General features: G+C 40.7%; 1 protein-coding gene and 1 long non-coding RNA gene across 4 annotated transcripts in view; both read left to right on the top strand.

Moving 5' to 3' along the window:
- Positions 1 to 26,969, top strand: part of lrp8 (low density lipoprotein receptor-related protein 8, apolipoprotein e receptor) — a 172,162-nt gene that overhangs the window by 129,602 nt on the left and 15,591 nt on the right. For all 3 annotated transcript variants that reach the window (XM_085138715.1, XM_085138714.1, XM_085138716.1), the window contains exons 9-15: positions 1,093 to 1,218; positions 8,833 to 9,004; positions 12,206 to 12,430; positions 14,053 to 14,171; positions 15,510 to 15,649; positions 22,334 to 22,475; positions 24,742 to 24,894. In XM_085138715.1, coding sequence (XP_084994841.1) covers positions 1,093 to 1,218; positions 8,833 to 9,004; positions 12,206 to 12,430; positions 14,053 to 14,171; positions 15,510 to 15,649; positions 22,334 to 22,475; positions 24,742 to 24,894 — 1,077 coding nt within the window. The remainder of the gene's footprint in view (positions 1 to 1,092; positions 1,219 to 8,832; positions 9,005 to 12,205; positions 12,431 to 14,052; positions 14,172 to 15,509; positions 15,650 to 22,333; positions 22,476 to 24,741; positions 24,895 to 26,969) is intronic.
- On the top strand, positions 1,225 to 8,665 carry LOC146498842 (uncharacterized). Its single transcript, XR_014870359.1, has 2 exons — positions 1,225 to 7,749; positions 7,788 to 8,665. It is a non-coding gene; the product is annotated as an uncharacterized LOC146498842 (long non-coding RNA).

Genomic DNA, 26,969 nt, shown 5'->3' with positions numbered 1-26,969 from the left:
CATGATCCTCACAGTGCTCCCCGCCTGCTCTAAGTGAGAGAGGGATCGGTGTACCAGGTAGAGTCATCCACCCCAATTCCAGAACGGTAGGCGAACTGCAGGGGGTCCAACACTGAGCCCACCAGTGGGCGAAGGTGGTGCAGGATGAGCCTTTCCATGTTCTTCATCAGATGAGAAGTCAAGGCAACAGGCCTAATAAGACAATAGTTGAGCAAAATCCCAAGTCCCCTTAAATATGCTTAATGGGATGCAGAGCTTGTCCCGTGTTCCACAACCAGGACAAAAGCTGCATTGTTTCTCCTTAAGTTAGGGGATGACTACTGGATGGACTCTCCTCTCCAGTATCCCAGCACAGACCATCATAGGTAGGCTGAGAAAATCGGATCCCCCTGAAGTTGTAACATACCCTCTGGTGCCCTTTCTTGAAGAGGGGAACCACCATCCTAGAGGGCAGTCTAGAGGCACTCTCCCCAAGTTCTATCCAATTTTGCAGAGGTATGTCAGTTGAGACAGTTCAGAACATCCAGAGGCTTACAAACTCGAGTCCAGTCTCATCCACCCTGGGGACCTTCCACCATGGAGTTGTTTAACTACTTCAGTGATCTTGCCTCCAGTATTGGGAGGTTCATCCCCTTTGTCCCCAGATTCTGATTACGCTGACCTTGGAGGACCTTGACCTGTAGCTTTAAATATGACCCTGAATGCTTTCAGAAATGTCAGATTTTCCATTTTTGCTAATTTATTTGGTTTAAGCTGTTTCCATACACAAATGTGTTTAACATCATTTCTATTATCCAGTTAAAGCAGTTTTAGTCTGTTTCTCAAAAATATTAGTGTTACAACATTCAAATTTCTCAACAAAAGATCTCCTTCTTTCTGTTGAAGCTCAAAGACGTAAATCCTAGAAATTAAGCTAAAAGAATAAGAATCTCTTTTTTTTGAAGTGAGGATCCTGCTGAGAAAAGTTGTTTACATGCTATAAACAGAAAATATTAGCTCTTTTATGTCTCAGTCTCCAGACAAATAGGACTGTGTGTGTCTATAGTTATGTTGTTTGATCATTATGTCTTTGTGCCATGTTTCTCTCTGCAGACATAGACGAATGTGAGAACCCAGATGCCTGCAGTCAGATCTGCATCAACTACAAAGGGGATTACAAGTGCGAGTGCTATGAAGGTTATGAGATGGACCCTGCCTCTAAGACCTGCAAAGCCGTAGGTAGGGCATTTATCACACACACATTTTTGGAAGTGAATACACACACTGTCACTGATGGAAGCTCCCACCAAAATACAGCCGCACATACATATGAGGAATCACACATAGAAACCAACTCTCACATATTCAGCAACGGCGCTCCGACTCTAGCGCCGACTACCCAGTCACATCCTACGCAGTTCTCACACAGTGGGACTCCGTGAAAGGAGAGTATTGCTTTGTATGCAGTTCTTGCACAGCAATCTGTGCAAAGATAAATATTTGCCGTCTTTTTTCTGCAGCTCTCACTAATGAAAGTTTGCAGCCAGCTGCTTTTGCTCTCCCCAGAGTGTTAAGAGAAGGGTGTTATTTGGGGGAAAGGTCTGCCCACTCACTGCAGGACACAGGCAGGGTACCCATTGTTGGCTAGAGCAAATACACTGAACAGCTGTTTGAATGAAAATAAAATCTTGTCCTCTAAGCTGCACTTGGCAAGTTTGCAACTGAAAAGAAGTCGTCCTTAATGCTTTTCAAAAGACAACTGTACTTGAGCCCGTTAGGTATACATGAGACTTGTTTGAAAGCACAATTTGGGTTCTTCTAATCAGTTCGCACAGTTTTCAGTCTGTTAGAGCTGACATTAAAGATAACAATCCTGTGGTTACCAAGCCTTTAAGTATCTGCAGATAATGTTTCTATATATTTTACTTTACAAAGTACAGGAAACAGACGGTCTAGAACAGGGGTAAGCAACTCCAGGCCTCAAGTGCTGTTGTCCTGCAGGTTTTAGATATCACCCTGGGTCAGCACACCTGAATTAAATGGTTAGTTCATAACCAGACCTCTGGAGAACTTCAAGACATGTCGAGGAGGTCATTTAGCAAATTGAATCAGCTGTAATTGACTAAGGACACATGTAGTCCTGCAGGACACCGGCCCTCGAGGCCTGGAGTTGCGGACCCCTGGTCTAGAATGCGTTAACAGTGCATGCTTTCAAGTTTTAACCTTATTAGCATGTCCCTACGATGTGTTGTTTCTGTGTTCGAAGACATATCGGTGAAATAAGCAGGCAACACAGTAGGTGACTAGCCCGACTGAACAAACCAGAACAACATGTTGCCTATGTTGCCACTGTAAAGTTCACTTTTCTTCTTCTTCCTATTTTCCAAAACCAGTTAACAGCTCAAACACGGATGGCTGAGGCATGACTGAATTAGTCCAATATTGCAACTTGTTTAGAGTAGAGACACAGAAGCAGACGTGGGGGCTAGTATGCATCTCTTATATATGCATGAATATTAAAAGAAGTGAACATGCAAAGTTGCATCTGTACGGTGGCCCTGAGAGTCAAACGGACTACAACTTAAGAAAACACCAGCAGTAAGAAAAACGCTGCAAAAGCACACAAAACACAACGGAAATAGGAAAAACACAAGGGAAGTGTTTCTGGGGAGACAATAACCCGACGGACCAGTTGCAGGAACCCAAAACATGGTGGGGGTGTTTTATCATGATTCATATAATACTGATGACGGATTTTTAGGCTAATAGTTAGACTAACACACTTACCTCTCATCTTTTCTTTCCTCACAAAACCAATAGATCCTCCACTTCTGTCTCCCAGCGCAGTTCTTAGCATATTTTGGTTCCTGCAACTGGTCCGTCGTGTTATTGCCTCCCCAGAAACACTTCTCTTGTGCTTTTGGAAATCAGCTTTTTCCTATTTTTGTTTTCATGTTTCCTATTTCTTTTTTCTATTTTCCTATTTCTGTTGTGTTTTGTGTGCCTTTGCAGCGTTTTTCTTATTGCTGGTGTTTTCTTAAGTTGCAGTCCGTTTTGCCTCTCAGAGGCACCACCGTACATCTGAGCCATATGAAGACATTAAGGGATTGTTTTTACGAAAAAAACAAACTTCTAAATATGCAATTTTAGTTTTCAATTTAAACTTTTACGGATAGGTACCTGCTATCTTGCTACATGTGCTAACGATTTAAAATATATATACATTATATTTCTAGGCTAGAAATTACCTTATGTTCTGGTGATGTTAATTCCTTTCTACTCTCTATTTACATACATTGAGAATGGAACTTTTAACTGATTGACTTACACAGCAAATTACTTTTCGGCAAGAGAGAAAAGAGTGTTATTAGTAATTACGGTCTGAGGTTAAGTCATTACAGGGTAAACTGGTCTGGTAATGAGAGTGCTTAAAGCAGAAAACAGACCTTCACTTCTAACCTAAGTGGCATAAAAAACAGCATTGATTGCTTTGTGTTTCTGTGTGGGAATCTTTATTACTGTTAGGTAGAGCAAACAGTCCTTATTGGAGGCCAGGCCATTTATAAGATGGCAGCATGGAGAAGCAGAAGAGAAATGAGATGGATACTTACGTGGTATATGACTTATTTCTCTGCTCGTGTATACATACTGTTCATCATTACATAGCATAGCCAAATGAGACAAAAAAAGAAGTCTGAAATGTGACTGGATGGATTCCTGTTTAAGTTGAGGATTGTTTATTCAGAGGAAGAAATCGGGTTGGGACCATAAATACAGGGATGCCTATTTTGTGAAGCTGAGGTAATTTGGATTTAATGAAGCTGCATTTTGCTTATGAACTCATTTCTAGACTCGCACGTGCGCAGCAACAGAAATCACCGTACATGTACACAGCGCATAAGTAGTTATTTTGAGGAGTCACGTCATGATTTCTACACAAATGCAATTCCCCTCCGACTGACTGCTTAGGAGGAATGTCACATTCTGCGATGAGATAGGAAACGAACCCGGTGCCAATATCATGTGCACATATTGAAGTTCAGAAGCTGTCATACTCATATCATCTGAAGGTTATTAAAGTTGCATACAAGTCCATTTTTAGATATGCTGTTGCTGTGAGTTGAGTCTGTGTAGGTAATTGTGAACACGCTACGATGGGTTTGGTGTACAGTAACTGTGTTTCATTTATAATCCTAGAATGCGCTTTCTGTCTCTGCAGATTCATTTCAGAGTAATACACAAGTGTTACAGCAGCAGTGCTAATTCAAAGTAACATCTCAGGCTGGAGTTATGATGTGACTTCTCAGCTCTGTGTGTGTGAGCATTATATGGCAGAATCCAGGAAATTGACCAGATAATCACGTTTTTAGCTAATGGCAGCAAAGCAAGATGTACACACTGACGGGGTGAACCATACATGCGTGCATACTTGCAAATTAGGCCAGTCATGGCAGACGGCTTTCCCTCCCTGGTTCTGCCGGAGGTTGTTCTTTCCCACTGTCGCCGAGTGCTTGTTCAAAGAACTTGGCAACATCGATTGTTGGGGTTTTCTCTGTATTATTGTCGGGTCTTTACCTTAAAATATAAAGCACAATGAGGTGACTGCTGTTGAGATTTGGAGCTATAAATAAAACTGAATTGAATTTGATATTTTATCCTCCAGAGGTTGTCACTTGGTCACTACAATTAGCAAATCTAAGTTGTAACAATAAAATTAACTTCGTACTAATTAACACAGGCTTAGTGGCTGTATTAAAAAAAACCCTCTTTAAAATACTTCAATTAAAGTCTGTGAAATGAAAAGAAATATAAATGAATACAATGGCGAAGGGTGTAACAGCTGTGGGACTACATAACAGGTACACTCGATAAATGCATGACAGGCTGTGGCAGTGATGCAGAGGAAAGTTACAAACTGCCTTTGGTCCAAAGTGTTGTGTTATTTTTCTGTTCTCTTGTTTCCTTCACTAGTGTCTTGTCATGTCTCTCATCTGTAGTGTACTGCAGGCTTCACCTCAGAGCTGAGAACAATTTGTACCTTTTTTGACAGTTTGATTACACACTTCTCAGAAAGGTTTTAAAGGACTGGTCAAATTCTTTTTCCCCCCATTGTCAGAAGATTTTGCCACAAGACCAAAAATGTTGCTGAATAATGTCAAAACTCATCAAAAGTTGTGTCTTGTGCTTTTAGGTTTCAATTATGATGTTATTTAGCATTTAATTCTGTTTGTCTGGAAAGAAACTGGTCAAATCAAACCAGAATTAAGGTTCAAATTTACACATCTTTATTCTGCTACTTTAACTGATCTATTAAGCACATCGGTGTTCTCATCATGAAAGTCCAGGAACCGACATTTTTTTTAATATAAAATATAAATAAAATATATAAAATATGAGCACATGTGGCCTTTAACCACAAGAATAACGAAGTGTTATGTAAGCTGCTTTGTGTTAACGAATGACAGGAAAGTTGAATGACTTTTGACACAGCTGTCGATGGGAAGTTCATTTCTGTTCTCCGCTGTCGCATCTGTTCGTCATTATATAGCACGGTTTGTAAGTCTTAACAACAAGTCTTAACAAGCACTTCTGACCTTGATGTGCGTGCATTTTTCCAGACATACCATCATCCTATTTACCTCTTCTAGTGCTGGCCAGTTCACAAAGGCTGCAGCTAAACATCGCTGTCAGCCTGCAGAATTTCTCACCATTATTTCTGACCTTTCTGTCTGTCTGTCTTTTTTTTTTTATTTCTTTTTTTATTTACCTCTTACTTTGTGAAGCTCACAACATAAACACCTGGAAATCAGTGCTCCTGCAGCATCTAACAGTGTTTCCCAGGCTGCACTTATCCTTTTGCAGCTTTATCTTAATTGGCTGATGGGGCAGAGCAGCCCTGAACGAGCACTGCAGATTAAAATATATTTACGGAACCATGTTGCTGTTCAGATAGCTGACTGTAGCTTTGCAGTATCTTGTAGAAGAGATAATCTTGCACTTTTTGATGACATCTGTAGTGCCTTTTGGAAAACAGTGACTCAGCGTCTTTTTTTCTTTTTTAAAAAAAAATAAACTTCAGAAGGACATATTGCTGTGACAACACCGATGAGGGATAAGAGATATTGTCGTGAAAAAGTGAGTCTGTGGGGATTGATGAAAGACATGTCGGAGTTATCCATGTCCTCATTATACAGGCTTCAAAATGTTCTTACTTTTCTCTCTCTTTTTCCCACTTTCCCATGTTTTCACTTGTTTTGTTGATGGCTTTTTCCTTCGTCCTTCCTTAATTACATCCTCTTAATGATCATTTCTCCCTGACTTTACCTGGATTTCTCAGATTTACTTACGCTTGCCTGTTCCTTTGTCTCTCTCTCGCTTTCTCGCTCGCTCGCCCTCTCAGCAGGGGAAATTGATGATTACAAACCCAGTAGTAAGAGAAAAATGATTGGATCCTAGCAGTAGTAGAACTGTAATATTTTCTCCTTGTGCAGTGGCCTGTATTAAACCAGGGTTGAGGAAATCTGTCAAAGCACGGTTGAGTCTGTGTGAAAGTAGGAGTTTGTGCTGTCTGTGCACACTCGAACGTTGCTGCCGGCCGGCTTTGTCTTGTTTGAATGCTTTATGTGGCAGTGTTTTGATTTTTGTGGACAGTGGAGAATAAAGATGACGTGACAGCTAGGACAAAGAACAAACGTGAAAAAACGTGCTGGAAAATGTAATGGGAGTGGCAATCCAGGACAAACCAGTGCTGCTAAATTAAAAGAAACATTGATGTATTATTAGCTGCACTGTAGTGAGAGTCCAGGACTACATTTCTTGTATTTTAGGTTGAAAGTGCTTGATAACAAAAGTATAGATGTCACAGCAAGTCCCATGCTCACAAACTAAGGTATCTCTGTGTGCTGTCACCTACCTAGAATTATTCAAATCATTCATTCAAATTCATCCTCACCTTCAGTCAGCTGAAGTGTGTCCCCTACCAGGTAACTAATGTGCCAGCGAACGCCACATCCTGAATGCCCCTGAAAAAGAGAACCCAGCAATGCACTGTTGTACTTAAAATAGACTGTGGCATGGCTCTTGTTGGGTCACTTCACTAACAAGAGTAATGTAACTTTTTCCAACAGTAGGACACCACACTTGCATGTTTATTCCAAAACAATAGTCTTTAAAAAGGGGTGTGTGTTTTCCATGTGGACCGAATCATACCACATACATCATTTTCCCGGTTGTGCATAATTGTGTGAAAAACTCAATAATATGATGTTGTTCTGAAATCTATGTGTAGATGGGAAACATTATTAATTTAAAGGGGTTGTTTGGATACATAATTTATGTTCACATCATCAAAAATACATGCTTTAAGGACCTAAATAGTACAAATGCAAAACAAGAGTACAGTTGGCTTACATTATGTTCCCTTTTGGGAATAAGGCTAAACACTCAGCACTACCCACGGTATCTTTGTACACAACAGTATGTAGGTTATCAGACTGGTGAAGAATAGCAAAGGGAAACACTAGGACAGCCTATTTTGTGTGTATGTGTGTTAACAAAATGCCACAATGTTCCCAGGAATGGGCGTCCCAATAAATTCCTCTTAAGGTCAGGCCATGCAATGCCCAGAGAAATTGCTTAAAACCCCCAAGAGCTACATCTCAGACTCTAATAACCCCTGTTAGGGTGTTAAATGTCAAAGTTCATGACAGTTCATGATGCCACAAAAAGATTGAACAAGTGTGGCAATAGCCTCTTCTCTTAAGAAAGACAGTGGCAAACACACCTTAGCTTTACAGAGTTCATCTGAGGAAACCACAAGACTTCTGGAACCATGTCCTGTGGACAGATGAGAACAAAGTGGAAATGTTTGGCCATAATGCACAGCCCCACGTTTGGCAAAAACCAAACACGACATAATCAACACAAACACTTCATACCAACTGTCAAGTACGATGCTGTATACCAAAGTATTTTAGAATCAAATATGAGGCCATCTGACTGACTGCTAAAGCTTTACCCAAATTCAGTCATGCTACAAGACAATGATGTCAAACACTGCAGCAAATCTATAACAGAATGAAAAAGAAAAGAATGAAGGTGTTGGAAAGGTCCAATTAAGGTCATCCAGACCTACACACGAGTTATGCATCATCCTGCCAAAACTCAATGAACTGAACCAACGTTGTGAACAGTCAACCAAAATTCTTCAGTAGCTTCAAGTTATTGCTAAGGTGATTCTATAAGCTACTGAATCATGAAGAGTACTTAGTTTTTCAGAGGACTGCATAGAGTCCTATCAGAACTTCAGCTTTCACGTGATTGTGTAGATTTGAAAACTGTGGAGTAACGACTGCAAAGGCTCTGTCACCTCTTTGCTTGAGGCATGACCTTGAGACATGTACAGTAAGAGGCCTTCACCAGTTGGTCTGTGAGATTGGGAAATATTGGTGAATATAAATGAATAAGACTAATAATACAAGCTAGGGGCTGCCCATTAAGAACCTTGATCAAACAACCATAAACTGAATTCTAAAATGAGGCACGATGCCAATGCAGAGAGGCCAGGACTGGAGTGATGTGCTCATACTTTCAGTTCTAGTCAGCAGTCTAGCTGCAAATGCCTATAACAGTACAGATTCACAAGTTCAGCTTTCATGTACAGGTATTATGCAAGGGTAACAAATATTTCCCTGTGACATACCAAGAGCAAAAGCAGTACAAACGGCCCATATTTGGTAGGTTCCTAATTTAGAGTCACAGCAGTGGGTTACAGGGCAGATGAGCTGGTCTGTATAACTTCTCTGTCCAGTGGTTTCATTGATGGTAACCTAAACAACTTTCCTTTTCCAACAGGAAAGAGTCCGTACCTGCTGTTCACTAACCGTCATGAAATCTGTCGTATTCACCTGCTGAAGAATGAGTACACACAAGTGGTCCCTACACTGAAGAATGCCGTGGCCCTGGATGTGGACGTGTCCACCAACAAGATGTTCTGGTGTGATCTGTATCATCAGAAAATATACAGGTACACACACATACAGCACGCACACACAATGACACGTTATATATATATATATATTTTATTATTATTATTTATTTAACCCTATCAGGTACTGCTACACAGAACTGAAAACTCACTGCGTCACTAACCCACTAGATTTTGCTGGATCTGTTTAATCGACAGAAAAATTATCTATAATTGTATATTTTAGTACAATTATTGAAATGCTGTAAATGATGTGTATATATTCTGTCTATAAAGGCAGAGGAAGCCCATATAAAACGATGAAAGCCACTGTATAGACGCAGGACCTTAAAGTTAGATAACTCACTTTTGTCATTCTTCAGCCAACATGTTCATTATCTTTCTCCTCTATCCATCCATCTTGTGTGCTTCAACCTGTCACACCTTCTGGTAGTGAGTCAGCCGCACCTGTTTGTCCTTCACACACACTGTGTGAGTCTGTGTGTGTGCACATATCATAGCTTTTCACATACATTTGTGTGTGTGTTTGTGTCACCCTGATGGCTGACAGGTTGTGGGAGGGGCTTTCTATCATCTCAGCTGAGCCATATGCTCTCACTAATTTCACTGCCTCAATAATCGCTGCCATTATTCATCTCCCTACACACACATTCACGCGCAGACATTCTCCCACACAAACTTGGTAACACAGTCAAGGGCTTGTGACAGGGAACGGACAAATGAACTCATTTTTCACAGCGAAGTCTATTTTTCGATGCCGTAAATAAACTCACATATCAAAAGTTGCTTTAAGTAGCAAACAATGAGGGAAGTTATACAGCTTAATCTACTTGGCGTTGTCCTTGATGGTGTTTTCTTTTCTCTAATCTTTCAAAGCAAAATCTTCTGCACTTGCACCCAAGTGCATAGCATCAGAATCAAGCTTTCCTGCTGTTTATTAAAGTCTGCACTACTCATTCACCCTCAATGTGATAATCTGGTTTTCCAGACTAATTCATAGTGATTAGCATGCCACGGGTCGATGACTTGTTACCTTCTCCCAATGATGGAGATGTCTGTTGCAAACAATGGTTCAACCAATTAAGCATGCAATCTGCTCAGTGGACTTGGACTCATCTGTCTCTGTCTTATTCTTCACTGTGCCTGAAGCCTCTGTTCAGCCCACCAACCTGTTCAACCCAAGTCTATGTGAAGATTTTCTAACTCAAATTAAGGACATAGTGAAATTAGAAGTGAGTAAAAGAATATAAAGTGGATATAAAAATCTTCATAGCACTGTCAAAATATCGGGATTTGTGATGTTAAGAAAATATGAGCCCAAGAAAGATGACTTCAGAACTTTGTCCATTTTTAATGTGACATACATAAATTAAAAGCCATGGTCCAGAAAGAGCTTATAAAACGTTAAAGAGATCTCATGATTTAAAGGTATCAGTCAGGAGAAGGGTACACAAGAATTTCCAAGCTTTTAAATATACCATAAAATACATTGTGTCTTACTCAAAATGGACGGAAATATGAACAGTTCCAATACTGATACCAATTTGGCACAAAAACTTAAAGCGGCTGCTAGACGAAAATGATGAGGAATTTCACCCTTTAGCACAACAATGACCCAAATCATCCAATTCTACAAAAGAATGTCTTCAACAGATGATTAAAGTTTTGGAAAGACTTAGACCTGAATCCAAATCAAAACCTGTGGGGTGACCTGACGATGATTTGTGGCACTTTTGCAAAGAAGACTGTTAAGTATTGCCAAATCAAGAGACACAATGCTGCGGCAAACTCCTAGCCAAAAACACTGAACGGTGTAGTAAAATCAAAAAAGTTCTTTAACAGTATGTCTGTGAAGGTTCTCAGTCATCCAGGTCATCATAGTCAAAGGAGCTTGCAAAGAAAAGCATCTGGACTTCTTTAAGTTACTTGAAGATGTTTCACCTCTCATCCGAGAAGCTTCTTCAGTTCTTTAACAGTATTTTAGTCTAAGGCTGTGCACATTTGTGCAGCCAGGTAATTGTAAGTTTTTCAGTGATTGTCCCCCACCCATATAGAATTGAAGAGTGACTGTGAATTGTGCAGGTTAAACTTTAAAGATGGAAATGATTTTCTTAAATTGTTTACCTTGATCTCATTTTCTTCATTTTTATACATCATGAAAACCTGACGTGTTGAATTTTTATATCCGCTGTGTTCGTAAAAATTAAATATTGGAGAAATTGAACAAGATATTAAACAGAAAATGTTTTAGTGGAACTCGCGATTACTCAGTATCAAAGAACAGAATGTAATGTAAAAGAAAATTGTTTCAAATTGAATTTGTGTCAAATGTAATTTTTGTTCTGGCGTTTTCAATTTCAATGGAGTTCAGTAGATGCATGCTGCATCAATAACACGATGGGTTTCCTTTTTCCTTCATGTCCACAATGCTTGAGCCGTTTTAATTTAACCTCGAGGGTGAAACAGTGTGGTGTTGGATCCATGTTACAAACCCTGAGGCACTCTTGAGAACCCATAGATTATCTATCACACTCACACAATAACATCCCACACTCACCTGACTGTAAAGATGGAGATATTTGGGTTGGCAAAATGTAACAATGAGCATCTCCACCTCATCCCTCGCTCTAACTACCAGTCAACCTTCTTCTTTAGTTAAGATGCACCTCCCGTCTCCTCTGACTCCTGTAGGCGTTGCTAAAATGTGAAGGCACAGTGCAACTTAGGACATTGCTTGTCCCAACCTTTTATCAAGCATTTTTTCTTCCATCTTGCTCTTGCATTCATTATTGTCGAGGCAGTAATCTATTAAGTTTTAACAATTTTCACCAGTAAAGGAGATGTCAGTGGAGAATGGGGATAGAAGAGTTGACAGAGTAAGTGGAAGGAGGAGGAAAATCAAAGAAACTGAAGACAAGAAAGGGACACTCGGTTAAAGGGGAGATATAGGCATGTGGTGCTGATAGAAAAAGACAGACTCATTCTCCCTGGGAGGCTGTGTTTGGTGTGAAGGCTGAAGTTGTTATAAAGGTGTCAGGATTGGGTGCCCCTCACACCTGAATAGAGTGACGAATCTATGTTCCCAACAAGATATCTAAGCCACTCACAATCAAGTCATTCCTCCCAAGGAAAGGAAGCCAGACGGTAGTAAATCTATCGTGCCAGCACCTCTGTGATGGATTAGGCTTTCATAATTTCCAGATTACTTACTGATACATTTCCTTTCCATCCGCCCACCAGCGCTTACATCAACAAGGCCAGTGACTCATCACAGCAGGTGACGCTCATCGATTCGCTCCACTCCCCGGAGGGCCTTGCTGTCGACTGGGTCCACAAGAACATCTACTGGACTGACTCAGGCAATAAGAGCATATCTGTCGCTACGGGAGATGGCAGGAAAAGGAAAATGCTCATAACCACCGAGCTGAACGAGCCACGAGCCATCGCTGTGGATCCGCACCAAGGGTGAGTTGGGTTAGTTTTAGGGTAAAAGGATTTTGAAAAGATTCACAAAGGAGCAAAAGATTGCAAATGAGTTGAGCAAAAAGGCAGGAAGGAGGGAGGGGGAGTAAGAGGTCCTACTGTCATTGTGTGTGTGTGTCTGTAAAAGCCAGTGTTGTTATAGTAGAAAGAGATTGGGTGTAGAAGTCAGCCAAAAGTATTGCACCAAAGTAAGGCTATTTGTAGCACTGAGCCCATCTGTTAGATTAAGCAGTTTAACAGTTTTCTTGAGATGGGATGTAACACTTTGTCTTCCCTTTCTAACTCTTTCCATTTGTGTCGGGTGCCTTGAGCTCCCCAAAGACGTCTTTTCACAGCTCTACAAAGCTAGACTAGCATGAAATACATGCAAATGAAGCCACGATTTCACAGTTTTATCATGGACACACATATTCAGATAAGGTCCAAGTTTCCAGTACCTGCTGTTTTGCACAGTGCTTTCCCTTTTATGTTTTCAATGCCTGTCTTACTAATACTACAGTCATTTTGCAAAGAAAATGAGAGAAGATGTCTGTGGAACATCGTGTGACGGAGTACAGTTGATTTTGTCAGTTAAGAGTTTTTCAGAACAATTGACATTGCATATTAACCTCTCTTCTCTGGTCCTAGCAAAGTTACTCCTTTCATTTCTGACACTGAACTGGCCGTGCCTTAACGATACAACATGTATATAAAGATGAACTTGGCCACAATGGCATCTCTCACTGGTTTTGGACTGTATTTGGGTGATAAGCTGTATGTTAAGTTAGCTGCTAATGCTAGCTAGACACACAGATAGGCTGCTAGTTATTAAGTAACAGACAAATAAAATGCTAACTTTCACTCACCAAAAGTAGAGCACACAGGAAGCCATATTATTTGTTAGATGATTGTATTAAAAGTTCAAAAGGTCACAAACGCAGAAACAAAAAGGTCCAGTTCGATGACTTGAAGTAGCGGAAGTTGAAGCCTTGCCGTAAGTTGGTGCTACAACCGCCTGCATCCAAGCGTCACGCTCCACAGCACTAATAATTCACAACTTTAAGTCTTAATACTTTAAGCCCCTATAAAGGGATGAAATGTAAAGATGTCACAAAGGTGGAAAATTACTTTTTATACTAAGCTAGAAACTTTTTTCACCCCTGCTCTAAAGCTAGGCACTCAGCCACAGATAGCCACACATTGGTTTCTGAAGTGCCATATTGTATTGAAGCTTTTGCCATCACCAGCTTGGTTGGCAAAAAACCTGAGTTGACTTCTTGTCAACTCAGGTTTTTTGCCAAAAAAACCTGAGTTTGTGCAGTTTCACCGCACAATCATTGGCTAATGACTTCTGATGGACAGCTATTAGCCATCAAGTGTGCGTTTTTTATATCATTTTGTAACATGGTTACAAAATATTTCAGTTGATATTTTATTCAGTATGATCCAAAACAAATGAGTAGAATCAGAAAGCCATTTCTCGTAGCCTTCTGTAAGACTTTTACAACCACAGCTATTGCCATCTGGTGGCCCTCAGAGAGAATGCAGGCAGGTCACGTTGGCTTGATTTCTCAGCCTCCGAGGTTGCTGCTTCAATTTAATCTAACTTGTGTATCTTCCCGCAGGTTTATGTACTGGTCAGACTGGGGAGGTCAGGCCAAAATTGAGAAGGCTGGGATGAATGGAGTGGATAGACAAATTTTGGTGTCTGAACACATTGAATGGCCCAATGGAATAACTCTAGGTAAGGAAAAAAACATGTATCTTTGAACATGCAAAGCCCACGGAAGAAGGCTGAAAAGCTAGAAGATGATGCCCAGATAGAAAAATCAATCAGCTCTGACAGCAGTTTTGTTTAAAAAAACAGTTATTATGCTGACATTGCTTTTAGAGAGAGAGAGAAAAAAGTGTCTCGAGTGAATTCAACACAAAGAAAAAAAACAACACATGGAGGAAAGCCAGAGAGAGACAAACAGCACAAGTTGAGAGAAGAAAATAGTCTATGGGTGCTGAAACCCAAGTAGCTCTTATTGTTATATACCTCAGTTTGTGTCTGGCTCTCATCAATCAAGCCAGTGAGTATGAGGCTCTGAATTAATAAGCCAGACGCTCTGTGCTGTCGATACCTCCCCTCATCCCTTTCAACTCCCTCCGATGCACCAGCCAATTCCTCTCAGCTGCCCTTGCCTGAGGAGAAATAGAAGCACACAGTCGCCACACTCTGTGGAATTGAGGTGTCGCCGCATCTGTATGAAAACAAATTATTTTTTGGAATAAGGCGAATGAGAGGCTTGGCGCCACGCGGCTGTGGGAGAAAGGGTGAATTGTGTTCCCCTGGTCATTGATTTCATAGAGACCACCGAACAGGTGATTGAGTCAGGAGAGGTGAATGGGGACCGAGAATCGTGTTAATTCTGTTCCTCCTTCAGTTTACTTTGGTGCTTTTATTGGATGCTTTTTTTTTAATATACTTCCAGTGATATACCAATTTCGAATTGCTTATTGCACACAAAAGCTTAATTCATTATTATTTACTAATTAAATTCTTGCTTTCTGTTTTTTAAATGTTTTTCTTAAAAGTATGATCTTAGAGTCTGGTGAAAAAAAAAAGAGTAATACAGGGATTATTTCCTTTGCTGTTTAAATTCAATGTGGTGTTTCGATTTCAAAGTAAACACCACAACACTTTGCCGCTCGTAGCAAGGACACAACAATGATTTGGGCCTAATATAAATAATATAGCAGTGGCTGAGATGTGGAGTTATTTGAGATTTGCGAAACAGCAAAGTTTGTCTTTAAAATAGGTCCAGCAAGACTAATGAATCTGTTCAAGGGCACATATATTTTCTCCAGCAAAGAAGTCAAGCGGCAATATTACAATCACATCTGTGTTTTCTTAGTACGGGGCTGAGGTCGTCATGTCAAAGAAGATTGATTGTGTAGCTACTGGGCCATTACATCCATATACCCCTCACCCTAGGCCGTTTCACTTTGAGTGACCTCTCTCTCTCCATTCACCTTCTCCCCTACCCCCTCTTGATTTTGTTCTCTCTCGCTCTCCCCCTTCCCTGCATGTTCTCAGACTTGTCCAACAGACGACTTTACTGGGTGGACTCCAAGCTGCACCTGCTGTCCAGCGTGGATTTCAATGGTGACAACCGCAAAGTGCTGCTCTCCTCGCATCACCACCTGGGCCATCCCTTTGCCCTCACTGTCTTTGAGGTACAGCAGTTGAGAATTGAGATTCAAATGCAAAGAATCAGACCAGGCAGTAATGCCAGAGCTCTGGTCTGGTGCATACAGCTGTTTCTGTAATATGCATTTTTGAAAGTGTGCAGTGTTTTGTTTTGTTTCCAATTTTTTGGGCAAATTTTAGTTTATGCTAATGTAATAATTCATCATTAGACTATATCATCATACAGGGATATATTTTCTGCTCTAGCTGTATACCTATTGGAATATATGCTGAACAGTTTATTAGGTACACCTTGCCACTAAGGGTTGGAGCTGGAAACATTCCTATGATTTTGGTCCATATTGGCATGAAGGCATCAAACAGTTAGATGTGAATCTCTTGTGCTACCACATCCCAAAGGTCCTCTTTTGGTCTGGTGACCGTGGAAGCCATCTTTGTATGGTGAACTCCCTGTCATGTTCAAGAAACCAGTTTGAGATTATTTGAGTGGCATGGTATGGAGAATTATGCTGCTGGAAGCAGCCATCAGAAGATGAGTACACTGTGGTCGTAAAGGGATGGATATGGTCACCAACAATACTCATAGGTTAGTAGAGGGTAGGGACCAAAGAATGCCAAGACATTTCCCCTGCACTATTTCATCACCACCAGCCTGAACTGTTGATATAAGATGGGATGGATTCTTGCTTTCATTTTATTTATGCCAAATTCTGACTTTACAATCCAAATGTAGCAGCAGAAATTAAGACTCATTAGATCGGGGATCATTATTCTAATCTTGTGTTGTCCAATTTTGGTGAGCCTGTGTACGCTGTAGCCTCAGTTTCCTGTTCTTAGCTGACACCCTGTGTGGTCTTCTGCTGCTGTAGCCCATCTGTCTCAAGGTTAGAGTTGTTTCTTGGCCCCATCTACATGTTTAAATACTCTGAACTCCTCCCATGTGATTGGCAGTTGGAAGAAGTTGAACAGACGTATCTAACCAAGTATCTGGTAAAATATGTTCGTGCGTAGAGTTGAATGCATATTCTTGGTTAATGTCCTTGGTTAGATTAAATTTCTCAGTGTATGTCTTATATAATTTTGTTTTAGGGTTGGGGTTAATTTGAAATCAGTTTTCTTAAAGTTTCTTAAATAAATGTGAAGAATGCTGAACTCTTTTTAAGTATATATGGACATACACAGCACGCTTTTTCTTTATTTCCTAATAGAGTTAGTGGGAGGCTTTACCTGGAAGGTAAACAAGATCCAGAAGTTCTTATTTCACTCCCAAAATAAATGCAAACACACACACACACCAAAGGGGTCTCAGCTCAGTTATCGCTGCCTTGTAAGTGACAGTCATATCTTGTCTGTTGATTCCCAACATGGTTGCGTATTTCTAGACTTGCAGTGAGCAAACCTTTAGCAGTGGGATGAGTTTTTAAGTACACTGTTTTGATGCCATTTATTACTATGCTTGTTCATCGTCATAAATGGAGGACTGAGACACATTTTCAGAGTGTACTAGCGGTAAAAGAAGTGAGAGAACTCGAGGGGGAGAGATGAGTCGGTGCAGGGACATGGCTGACTGACTGAAAAGAAATGGAGATGTTATAGAAGTATAGAAGCAGGATAAATCCAGAGAAGGAATTGTTGTTTGCTTGCTGACGAGTGTAGAGTCACAATAGAGTGCATCAATCAATAAAACTAATCTGGGTGTATTTATTGAGGTGGGAGTGAATCGGTACGTTAGGGCCCATCAAGCATAGATGATGGTGTGGAAGGTGGAAAACAACTGGAGGAGGGAGGAGAGAGCAAGGATGAAGGTGGGGAAAGTGGTTGGTGAAAATGTGATCAGTAAGTAGTGTTTGCTCCATTCCCCTCTTTGCTGCACACACTGTGTGTGATGATGGGAAAGCAAAGGGAAGAAGGGACATCCATCATGCCCAGCTGAGAGCGCGTGAGTGTGTGCGCGTCTGTGTGTTTGCGTGCAAAAGAGAGAAAGAAAACCGATGTTTCGAGCAGCAGTGAAAGTTCACCCCAGGAGATTAATAGCTCTCGGCTCTTCTGGTCTTTCTTCTGCTCTGGTTATGATATAGACCAAATTAAAAACTTTTAGCAGCACAGGAGGATGTCACGGTGCCTACAGACCGATAATGGAAAGTTTGTTACTTTTAGAATTGCCTCGTTCAAATTTTGAACTAAAACACTGAACGTTTTTGATCATTCTGGCTTTAAGGAAATGCTCTAACAAGTAAGGCACTTACTTAAGGTGATACTTCATAAAGATAGGATAAAAGAGCTACTGTTCTAGGCTACTGAACAGAAACAGAAACACGCTTGCAGCATCAGTAAGGAGGGACAGGATGGGGCATACTACCAATAACAGAAGGCACAGTGCCCGTCCTGCAGATGTGATACAAGGTAAGCCTGCAGCATAGACCTGAACAGGACAAGCACACTTACTGCACAGTGCAGAAAATATGGAGTGCAGTGTACTGATATGCACTGATTTAATGGAGAGAGACAGAATAAAGTCCTATAGAAAAGTTCCCAAGAAGCCTAAAGACTTTAGAGAGTTTCTGGCCAAAATCCCTCCTGAGATGTGTGCAAACCAACTCCATGAAACAACAAGACAGGAACTAAGTCATGTTTTGCTTGGGGATCAAATACTCAATTACATACTAATCAGTTTAGAACTTTTATGTGATGTGTTTTTTCTGTATTTTTGGTTGATGTTACGTCGCTCTCTTTAAAATGAATCTACCATTTGTAGACAATTGTAGATGGATAGCAAAGGCAAGTCTATACCCAAGTTTACACAGACTCCTAGATGCTTTGCAGGGACAACATTTTCTCCAGCCAAAACATAGCAATTTCAAACACAAGTTTTTGTAGAATGAAAAAAGTGAAAGCTGTGGCCTGTGTGTCCTGCCTCAAATTCAGCAGAACAGATGGAGTATTTTAAGGTGGACTGTGGAGCAAGAAAAACAACACCTCCAGCAAAGAGCACCTGCAAAGAATCATCTGCGTCGAGAATGGCAGAACACATTTCCACAGAGTCACTCATGCAAAATATTTAAAACTGGTGTCATCCATGCCCAGGAAGTTTGAGTTTTATTAAAGGTAAAACCAGAGAGAGTAAAAAATATTACAGCATGCACGAGTTGCACGGTGTTGCTGTGGTAGGACTGTCGCCTCGCTTTAGTTGGTCTTGGGTTTAAATCTAGGCTGAGGCCTTTCTGTGTGGAGTTTGCACGATCTACCTGTGGCTGTTCTCTGCCCATAGAGTCTGAGTGCCACTTTCTTCCACAGTGCCTGAGTGGAAGAAAGTGGACTGGTGAATCAAATATTGGAGCCACGCTAACAAGAGTGCACTTACTTGTGTTGCAGTCGATTCTTAAATAGTATAAATTAAGTTAATTTAACTGCTCCTATTCTTTAGTTGAAAACAAAGTAACTGTAAAATGTTCACATTTAGCTCATACACTGTTCGGTTAGTTTCAGTTAAGACAAATCCACAATAATAAGACCTGAGGGATCACATGTAAAACTTTGTGAAAACTGTAGAAACTTATTGTGAACGGGAATTGTTGTGGGGACTGTGTAACCCCAAATCAGTCATCCTCACATGTTTTCTCGCATGCAGAGAAAATGTTTCTGACATTTAGCCACATTTGATTATGCACAAGCATAAAAAAACCACAAGCCAACAGCTTTTAAGCATCCATTTCTTTCACATGCACATCCATATAGCTGCTCTTCTGAGCATGTGAGATATGAGTTGTCAACTCATGTGCGGCGTACGGTTTATTCCAGCTCCTCATATTCCTGAGCGATACAGTGAACGCTACAAGTCATTACACTCGAGCGTGTCATCTGCAGACTTCGTTTTGATGCTGATGCGCGAACGGGTTTTCAGCACTGCAGAGAAAGATGCAGGGCCTCGGTATCAAACCCTGAACAGACACACGCATGTAAACTCTACCAGTTAGTGCCGACCTTCCTATATGCCAAGCCCCGAGGAGATGTAGATCGCAGAAGCTTGCAGAGAGTAATGTTGTCTCTTTTCAAGCTCTTGACAGGAAGGGGATAGAAGAGAAGGTGGGATGGGTTTGAGAAGAGAAGTGGTGGTTGAAAGAAATAAAAACTGGAGTAATATGTAAAGATTAAAATTTTAAAGGCTCTATGTGAAAACAGGGCCAGTCAAATGACATGTGATCAAAGCTTTATTTTCAAAAACCTGACAAAGACGTCCGTCGGGCCCTCTCTGTCCACATCTACAGCCCAAATAAGAAAACTAGTCAGCTCACATAACTAGAGACACATTGTAACGTGCACATGAGAGAGATTAAAATTCTCTTTTGCAGCTTATTGGAGATTAAATGATTTACCGAAAAAGCCCCACATTATTATTTCAGAACTTGGCTAATTATGCCAAAGAATACAGATCAAACCCATAAAAAAAAAATCAAATCAAATCCTCAACAGGCGAGTGGGTTGGCTTTGTTTGAGCTTTCATTTGTAGTTTTCATGCATAACATCCAGGTATCCAGTAGGCACCTGAAGCACATCAGACAGATGTGTCAGACAGCCCCGACGCATATTCCTCTGGGATAGAATCGCAGCAAAATCATAAAGGGCTGCTTTCCCTCGACTCAAAAATGGCTCCACATCAATTTAGACGTGCTCTCGCTCCCACCGAGTTGCAGCTCCATCTGATGTGACGTGGCGCCATGTGTTCATGGGAGCAAGTCTGCGTGCGCTTTGTGTATAACTTCTGGCCTATCCTTCAAACATAAAAGATGTACCTTGATCCTACAATTGAAGAGCACTGCCCTTCTCAGCTTTTGTGCTGCTGTTTGAAGCTTCAAGGTCACAAGCGGCGCGCGGAAAGATTGACAGTGGAGAAAGTAGAAAGGGGAAAACAATGTCAGAGACTGACTGCTGAGGTGGAAATCAAGACAGAGAGCGAGAGAAGCAAAAAAAAGAGATGGAATAATAGATTTGAGCAGTGTTTTATCAGCGTGGCTGATATTTGTCTTTCATTGTTTCAGAACTTCTGTCATATGAGTAAAGGTTATCAGAACCTAAGTGAGGGAGAGATTGAGTGATAGAGAGCTCACTGAAAGATGGGGGGAAAAGGGGGAAGGTGAGAGAGAGGTCAAGTCCACTGATAATACGGCACAAAAAGCATGGATGGCTGCTGTGACTAAGCCCCACACACGGACATACACATACCGGCACACCATACAAGTCTTGCAGGTCTTTGCCTTTAAAAAGATGATAAAAATACATCCTCCCTGTAACGACGAAAAAACCTGCAGACACTCTCCCTGATTGGTCTCTCCGTCTCACACTCACCTCCTAAATCGTCTCTTCGTTGTTTTATCGAGCTTTCCATGATATCAGCCTGTCTGTGTTTTCTCGTGCTGTCATTTGCTGCATTTTTCTGTTCTTTCTTAATTGATGTGTGCTCGCAAAGACAAAGCCGTCTGGGTTGCTGTGGAAACCAAGTGCCGTGAGCACTTGTGCGATTATATCGTGTAGTATCATTAAAGAGAATAATGAGCAGGTGTGAAAGAGCGGAAGGGAAATTGAGAAGGAAGCTGAGCTAGGACTACAAAGACACCGTACGCTCCGCCAAAGCAGTCACTACCTTCTGCTTTGGCACAAAGCTTAAACAGAGAGTCAAAGGTACAGACGTTTTTCCAATAAAACACCGGGGCTTTTTTTTTTCTTATCAAGCATGCAACTTCCTTACAGACTTAAAACTGTGTTTTTACTGTTTTCTTGGGTTTTTTAAAGTAAACACTGCTCCCCTTTTCACCCACCGAGCACAGAGTAGGTGGCTTATTTTAACTAAACCGTCTCCACAAGATGCCACGCCTCCTCTGTGTCCTTGCATTTGTTAAGTAGCTGTTATAATTAGGGTGGTTAAAAATAGAAATTAGCAAAGAGTGCCACCTGGGCTTTCTTCTCTGGCAAATTGGAGTAATGTGACTCTGTTTTTAAGTTTATTTGGGGCTGATTATTTTTTACCAGAGAAGAGAGAGACTGGCTATAATCTTAAATACCTGGAGTGCTGGAGGGTAAAGATGGTAGAATGGGGGCTGAATGGCATGTTTTGGGGGGTTTTTTATTGCATTTTTGAAAAATTAACCAGTTACCTTGGATATAAAACACCTCTCTATTCAAGTAAACCACAACACATCCTCAGATGTAATCGTAAATTTAATCAAATAGCCATTGTTGGGATGAGGACATTTCTTTGCTGCAGACTCTTTTTTTCTTCCTTTTTTCTTAAATTAACGGTAACTACAATGAATATCAGTGCACAGCTTCTAAGCAGAGACAAATGGTGTTTATGAAAAGCCATTTATTCTAAAGTTGTATGCAGATTATGCTCATTTGCAGCATGGTTGCTCCATAGTTGAGGTCTCACGGTTCTGAATTACAGAATCACTGGACTGTGTTCTGTTACTAAAATATGAAATATATATCGTCATCACTGCCATTTGATTAGGAAAGTGTCCGATCTCAAGTGGCACAGAGCAAGCAGTTCTGGATCTGCAACATGCATGTGGCTTCATAATAGTATCTGTGGCATTAGCTGAGTTATCTTTCATTTATTCTTTTTTTTAAATAGGTTGATCGTTAATCATCAAGGCTGGTTTAGGGCTTTTTATTTATTTGTGTATTTAAGCTGACTTTCCTTTATTTTAACCCAGGATCGCGTGTATTGGACAGACTTGGAAGATGAAGCGATATACAGCGCCAACCGACTGACGGGACACGATGTGGCCAAGGTCGCAGAGGACCTTAACAACCCCCTGGACCTGGTGGTGTTTCATGAACAGAGGCAGCCCAAGGGTAAGAAAAAGAAACGCATAGAAGCTTAGCACAGGTGATCTAAGTGGGGCTGTCCCAGATTACCTTCTCAAATAAGTCAAAATGTCCGTTTAGTTTTCAGTCTGTCATACTGTCCAGTCTCTGTCTAGGTGCTGTTTGCCACTCGTTAGCGTGCATGATCTTGTTCGGTATAATGAGCAGGATTTTGGGGCGTATGTGCACACAGGATACACAAAATCTAACCTCCTACCTGAGTATAAAGCCTTGCATTATCAGCACGTAGACACGAGGATCCACTTAGTGAAACGGTCTGAAACAATAAACAGATAATCTGATGAGTGTGATTAGACCGGTGGATGTGACAGGCACGTCAAAACGATGTGTTTGTCTTTTTTTTTTTTTTTGCACTCTCGATGTGTGTGACTGCACGCACGCGTGTGTGCCTGTCAACACCTCTGCTTGTGAATACCTGGGTGTGTTTGACACTGCGTGCCAGAAATGTGTTTGTGCGAGTGTTTTCATGCTTTGTTTTCTCTCCTCACTCACTGAGCGCTCAGAAGCAATCTTGTCTGTGTGCCAGTAGGCAGCTAATTGCATTCCCTCATTAATAAATCAAGAGTCCTGGTTAAAAAAAGAAATCACAGAATTGGAAAATGTTTTCTCCCAAATGCCAACAAAAGCAAGACAAAACACTGCAAGGCTAAGTGAAGGTGTACCGAGTAGCATTGATAAGCAAAGTATTTGATAAAATGTGACCTCGACTGCAACGCTTGGTGAGTTCAGACTCCTCTCTGCCCTGTCGTTTACCAATTTCTCTTTGTTCCTCTTGCATTTTGTATCATTTCTTATTTGTTAGTGTACTGCGCCGAAGGAAAACCCCAGTGAGGAATATTATCTGTAAGTGTGGTTTGGTACAGTACTGCGCGTCTCCACATATTTCGAGACGCTCAGATGTCTTTCATGTTTACCGACACACTTCCTTAAAAGAGGCTTTCGTCCGATCCCTCCCAAGTTGTGTGTGTTTTATTATTAATTTTGTGTGCGCTCAGTGGGTCTTTGAAGCCTAAGTTCACTCTTCTTAGTTGGAGACCAAAGAGAGGCAGCGCAGGAGGAGAAAGTGACGCTTTTATGGCTTAAAAACAACATAATTTTGTCGGCCCTTCTTTTTTTCCTTCTTCATCCTCATCATTTTCGTTCACTTTTCTGTTGCCTCCCTCTCTCTCCTCCTCTGTTTTCTTCTTTCCTTCCTACACTCTTCCTTAACCTTTTTTTCCCATCCTCCCCAGTTTGATGACTCCTTCCAAACCTTTTACCACATTTGGAGCTTTGAGAACTTAGACAGCTGTTCTCATTACATAGTCATTATGCTGAGATACTGTACATCAAGTATAAATGTATTCCCAGCTTATTAAAATCTCACTCTGTGTAGCAAGTGATATTGCTGCTTTTCCTGACAGCTGATGGCGTGCTGCTCTCTAAAGCTACATAAGAAATCAGGAAAGATTGCGACCTGACCTAATTCTCGCGCTTCCCCACATGACACAAAACTGCAGTGTTTTTCCATGAGTCTGCAACTATGCTTAAGAAACTACATGTAAATTTTTTATTTGGGTTACAGAGATTAAAAGCAGTTGAGACTCTCCTGCATTCACCTACGCATCTCTAAAGTCAGCAAGAGGAAGTGTGTGGAATAAAGATTAGATTTTCTAAATCTAGCATCAAACTAGTTAATAGTTTGATGGCAGCAGAAACTTTTTACTGGTGAGATACCGGCGCCTACAAATTTGATGCTGGTTTTTCTTTTTCTTAGGTTCATCCAGTTTTTCATGTGTTTTTTTCTGCAGATTGATGAACCTCAGCATCTGCGAGATGATATAATATAAGATGATTATTCCCAGTCGTGTTACTGACATGTTTCCAGTTAACATAATTAGTTGCAAAATGTTTCTCCAGCTGGTTCTTTTTCATTAGCACTTACTTTTGCAACCTTTTCTTACCCGTGTCCCAACTTTTTTTAAGACTAGTTATTGCCATCAAATTCAAAGTGGCCTTATTTTTATGTTACAATTGTACATTCTGTAATTTTAAACCTTTGATATATTTTCTTTGTTCTAATTTGAATTAAATTTGGGCTGCTGAGATTTGGGCTTTGTGCAAGTTTTTTTTTTTTTCCTTTTCCAGTACAGATCGTTAATAAAACATTTGGGGTTTTATTGTTTACCAAGAGATAAATGTGTTGCCAAAAGTCTTTTTTAATATTTTTACATTTCTGCCTGTGTTCCCAAAGGTCCTGATACCTGTAATATGGGCACACTGCCTAATGGTGGCTGCGAGTACCTCTGCCTGAAGGCGCCTCAGATCACAGACCACTCCCCCAAGTACACCTGCGCCTGTCCTGACGGCATGGAGCTAGGACCAGACATGAGACGCTGCGCGATCAGTAAGTCTACATTCCACAGGCACACCTGAATGAGTGATTCGTGTGGATAAATGTCACATGAGATTCACGCTGCTAGGATCACAGTGAAATTCAGGAGCATTGTTGCCATTCTCAGGTTAGTCGTTGGCTAACAGTGATCAATCCAATAGTAAGGCCTGAATTTTCTCCGGTTCTTCTCAGCTACTCCATCAGTACAACATAGAACAGCAGTGGTGCACAGCAAGGCTGCAAGAACGAAGCACACAACTCATTCTATGTATAAGTAAAATTATTTGGAACGAGCTTGTTTCCAAGTCAAACTTAATCTGACAGAAATATTTTGGAAAGACCTGAAGTTCATTTGAATAAACTGACAAACATGCAAGCCGTGGAATACTGGATTAAATTACCAAAAATATTTTTGTCTCATTTATTTATTTGAGTTATGTTCGTCTGTGTGACTAGTGTTAAAGTCTGATCATCTTTTAGGTCATATTTAAGCACAAATATTTAAAATTCTAAATATAAAGCGTTTCTATTTATACTGTTTCTATTTGTTTTAAGTCATATTACTTTGGATACTCCAAACACAGTATTTTTCAATGTCTGCAATTTAACAGTACAATGTTTACAAAGCTAAAAGTGCCCTGGATCCTTCAGAGAATCTGAACCTTAAGTGTTGTGTAAAACTATTATGGGAACTAGTTCAGGGACTCTTCCCTGCACTTCTAACCTACCTCGCTTATTTTGCTGACCTTATTTCATCAGTTAGCTTGTCCCTCTGCCCTTATAGAGTCACTACATTTGTAAAGTTGCTATTTTTACTAGACCTACACCTAATGTCTATATAGGTGAGCTAGGAGGAGCTGACACAGAGAAACGGGGGGAAAGAGATGATGAAGATGTATTGAGGCAATATTTCACAGAATCCCTGTGGGAGCGGCTGGGAGTAGGTGCAGGGGCAGTGAGTGCATTTGTACCAAAGCTTTTTGGATTCTTACTGTAACACAAACATTTCTGGTGGAAAAACTCACTGGTTTAATTGTGACTGTATTGGATCAAAATTTCAGTTTTACAACCACAAAGAAACGCATATCACTTATATTAAAAATAATGTTTAGAAAACACAAAACCGAATGTTATATCAGCAGCAGTGTGTGCACTGGGATTTGTGTAAATCTGATACACCAAAAAAAAAAAACAGTGATCAGAGGAAGAGCCCGGGGTGACATGTGATGTAATTTAGCTTCAGCTAAAATCCCTGACTTGAATACTTCTTTTAGTACATGTAGTACACTATGAACCAAACATACTGGTGTAGTACATCTGCTTTAACAACGTAGTGTTCTCTCAGATCATTTCTTGTGATGTGATATGATGTTTGCAACAACTGACTGCAACGCTTGCACTAAATACTGCTTATTATGCGCTTGTGCAACTTATCCATCTGGCAACTTGTTACTTGTGAATGTGTGAATGCACTTTAGCACAGTGTGTACATAGAAATATCACAGTACCTGTCACGGTACCTATGTGGTGCTGTACAGGACTTTAAAGTGTCACACTTCTGATTAGCAGTAACACAGGTGTTATACCTGCTGTGGTGCACGGGGAAAGCTGAAAGGTGAAGCTTTTCATTTACTGATCCATCTATGTGTCAATCCAAACCTGTGGTGTGATGTAAGATCTACAGACTTCAGTTCAAAGCCTATAAATAAATAATTATGAAATTATGGTCATAAAATCTGAGTAAGATCATGAATACAAGCAGCTAAAATGAGTTTCCTCTATAAGGTGGTTGGGCTCAGCTTTAGAGATGAGACACTGAGGAGCTTGGACATCTGGAGGGACCTTAGAGTAGAGCCGCTGCTCCTGCGTATCAAACACACCAGCTGAGCATCTATTTAGGATGCCTCATGGATGCCTCCTTTTGGAGGATTTGCAGGTGCGCTCCAACTGGTAGGAGACCCCATGGTAGACCCAGAACCCTCAGAAGAGATTATAGATCTCATCTTATAAGACAATGGAGGCATTGCTGTTGACTGCAGTCGTATGCTGAATATTGATGCAACAGCCGAGCAGTCTGCAGTGAAATC

This window comes from Neolamprologus multifasciatus, chromosome 17 (genome assembly GCF_963576455.1).
Source record: "Neolamprologus multifasciatus chromosome 17, fNeoMul1.2, whole genome shotgun sequence".
NCBI classification, from domain to species: domain Eukaryota; kingdom Metazoa; phylum Chordata; class Actinopteri; order Cichliformes; family Cichlidae; genus Neolamprologus; species Neolamprologus multifasciatus.
This window is presented reverse-complemented; position numbering and strand designations above follow the sequence as displayed.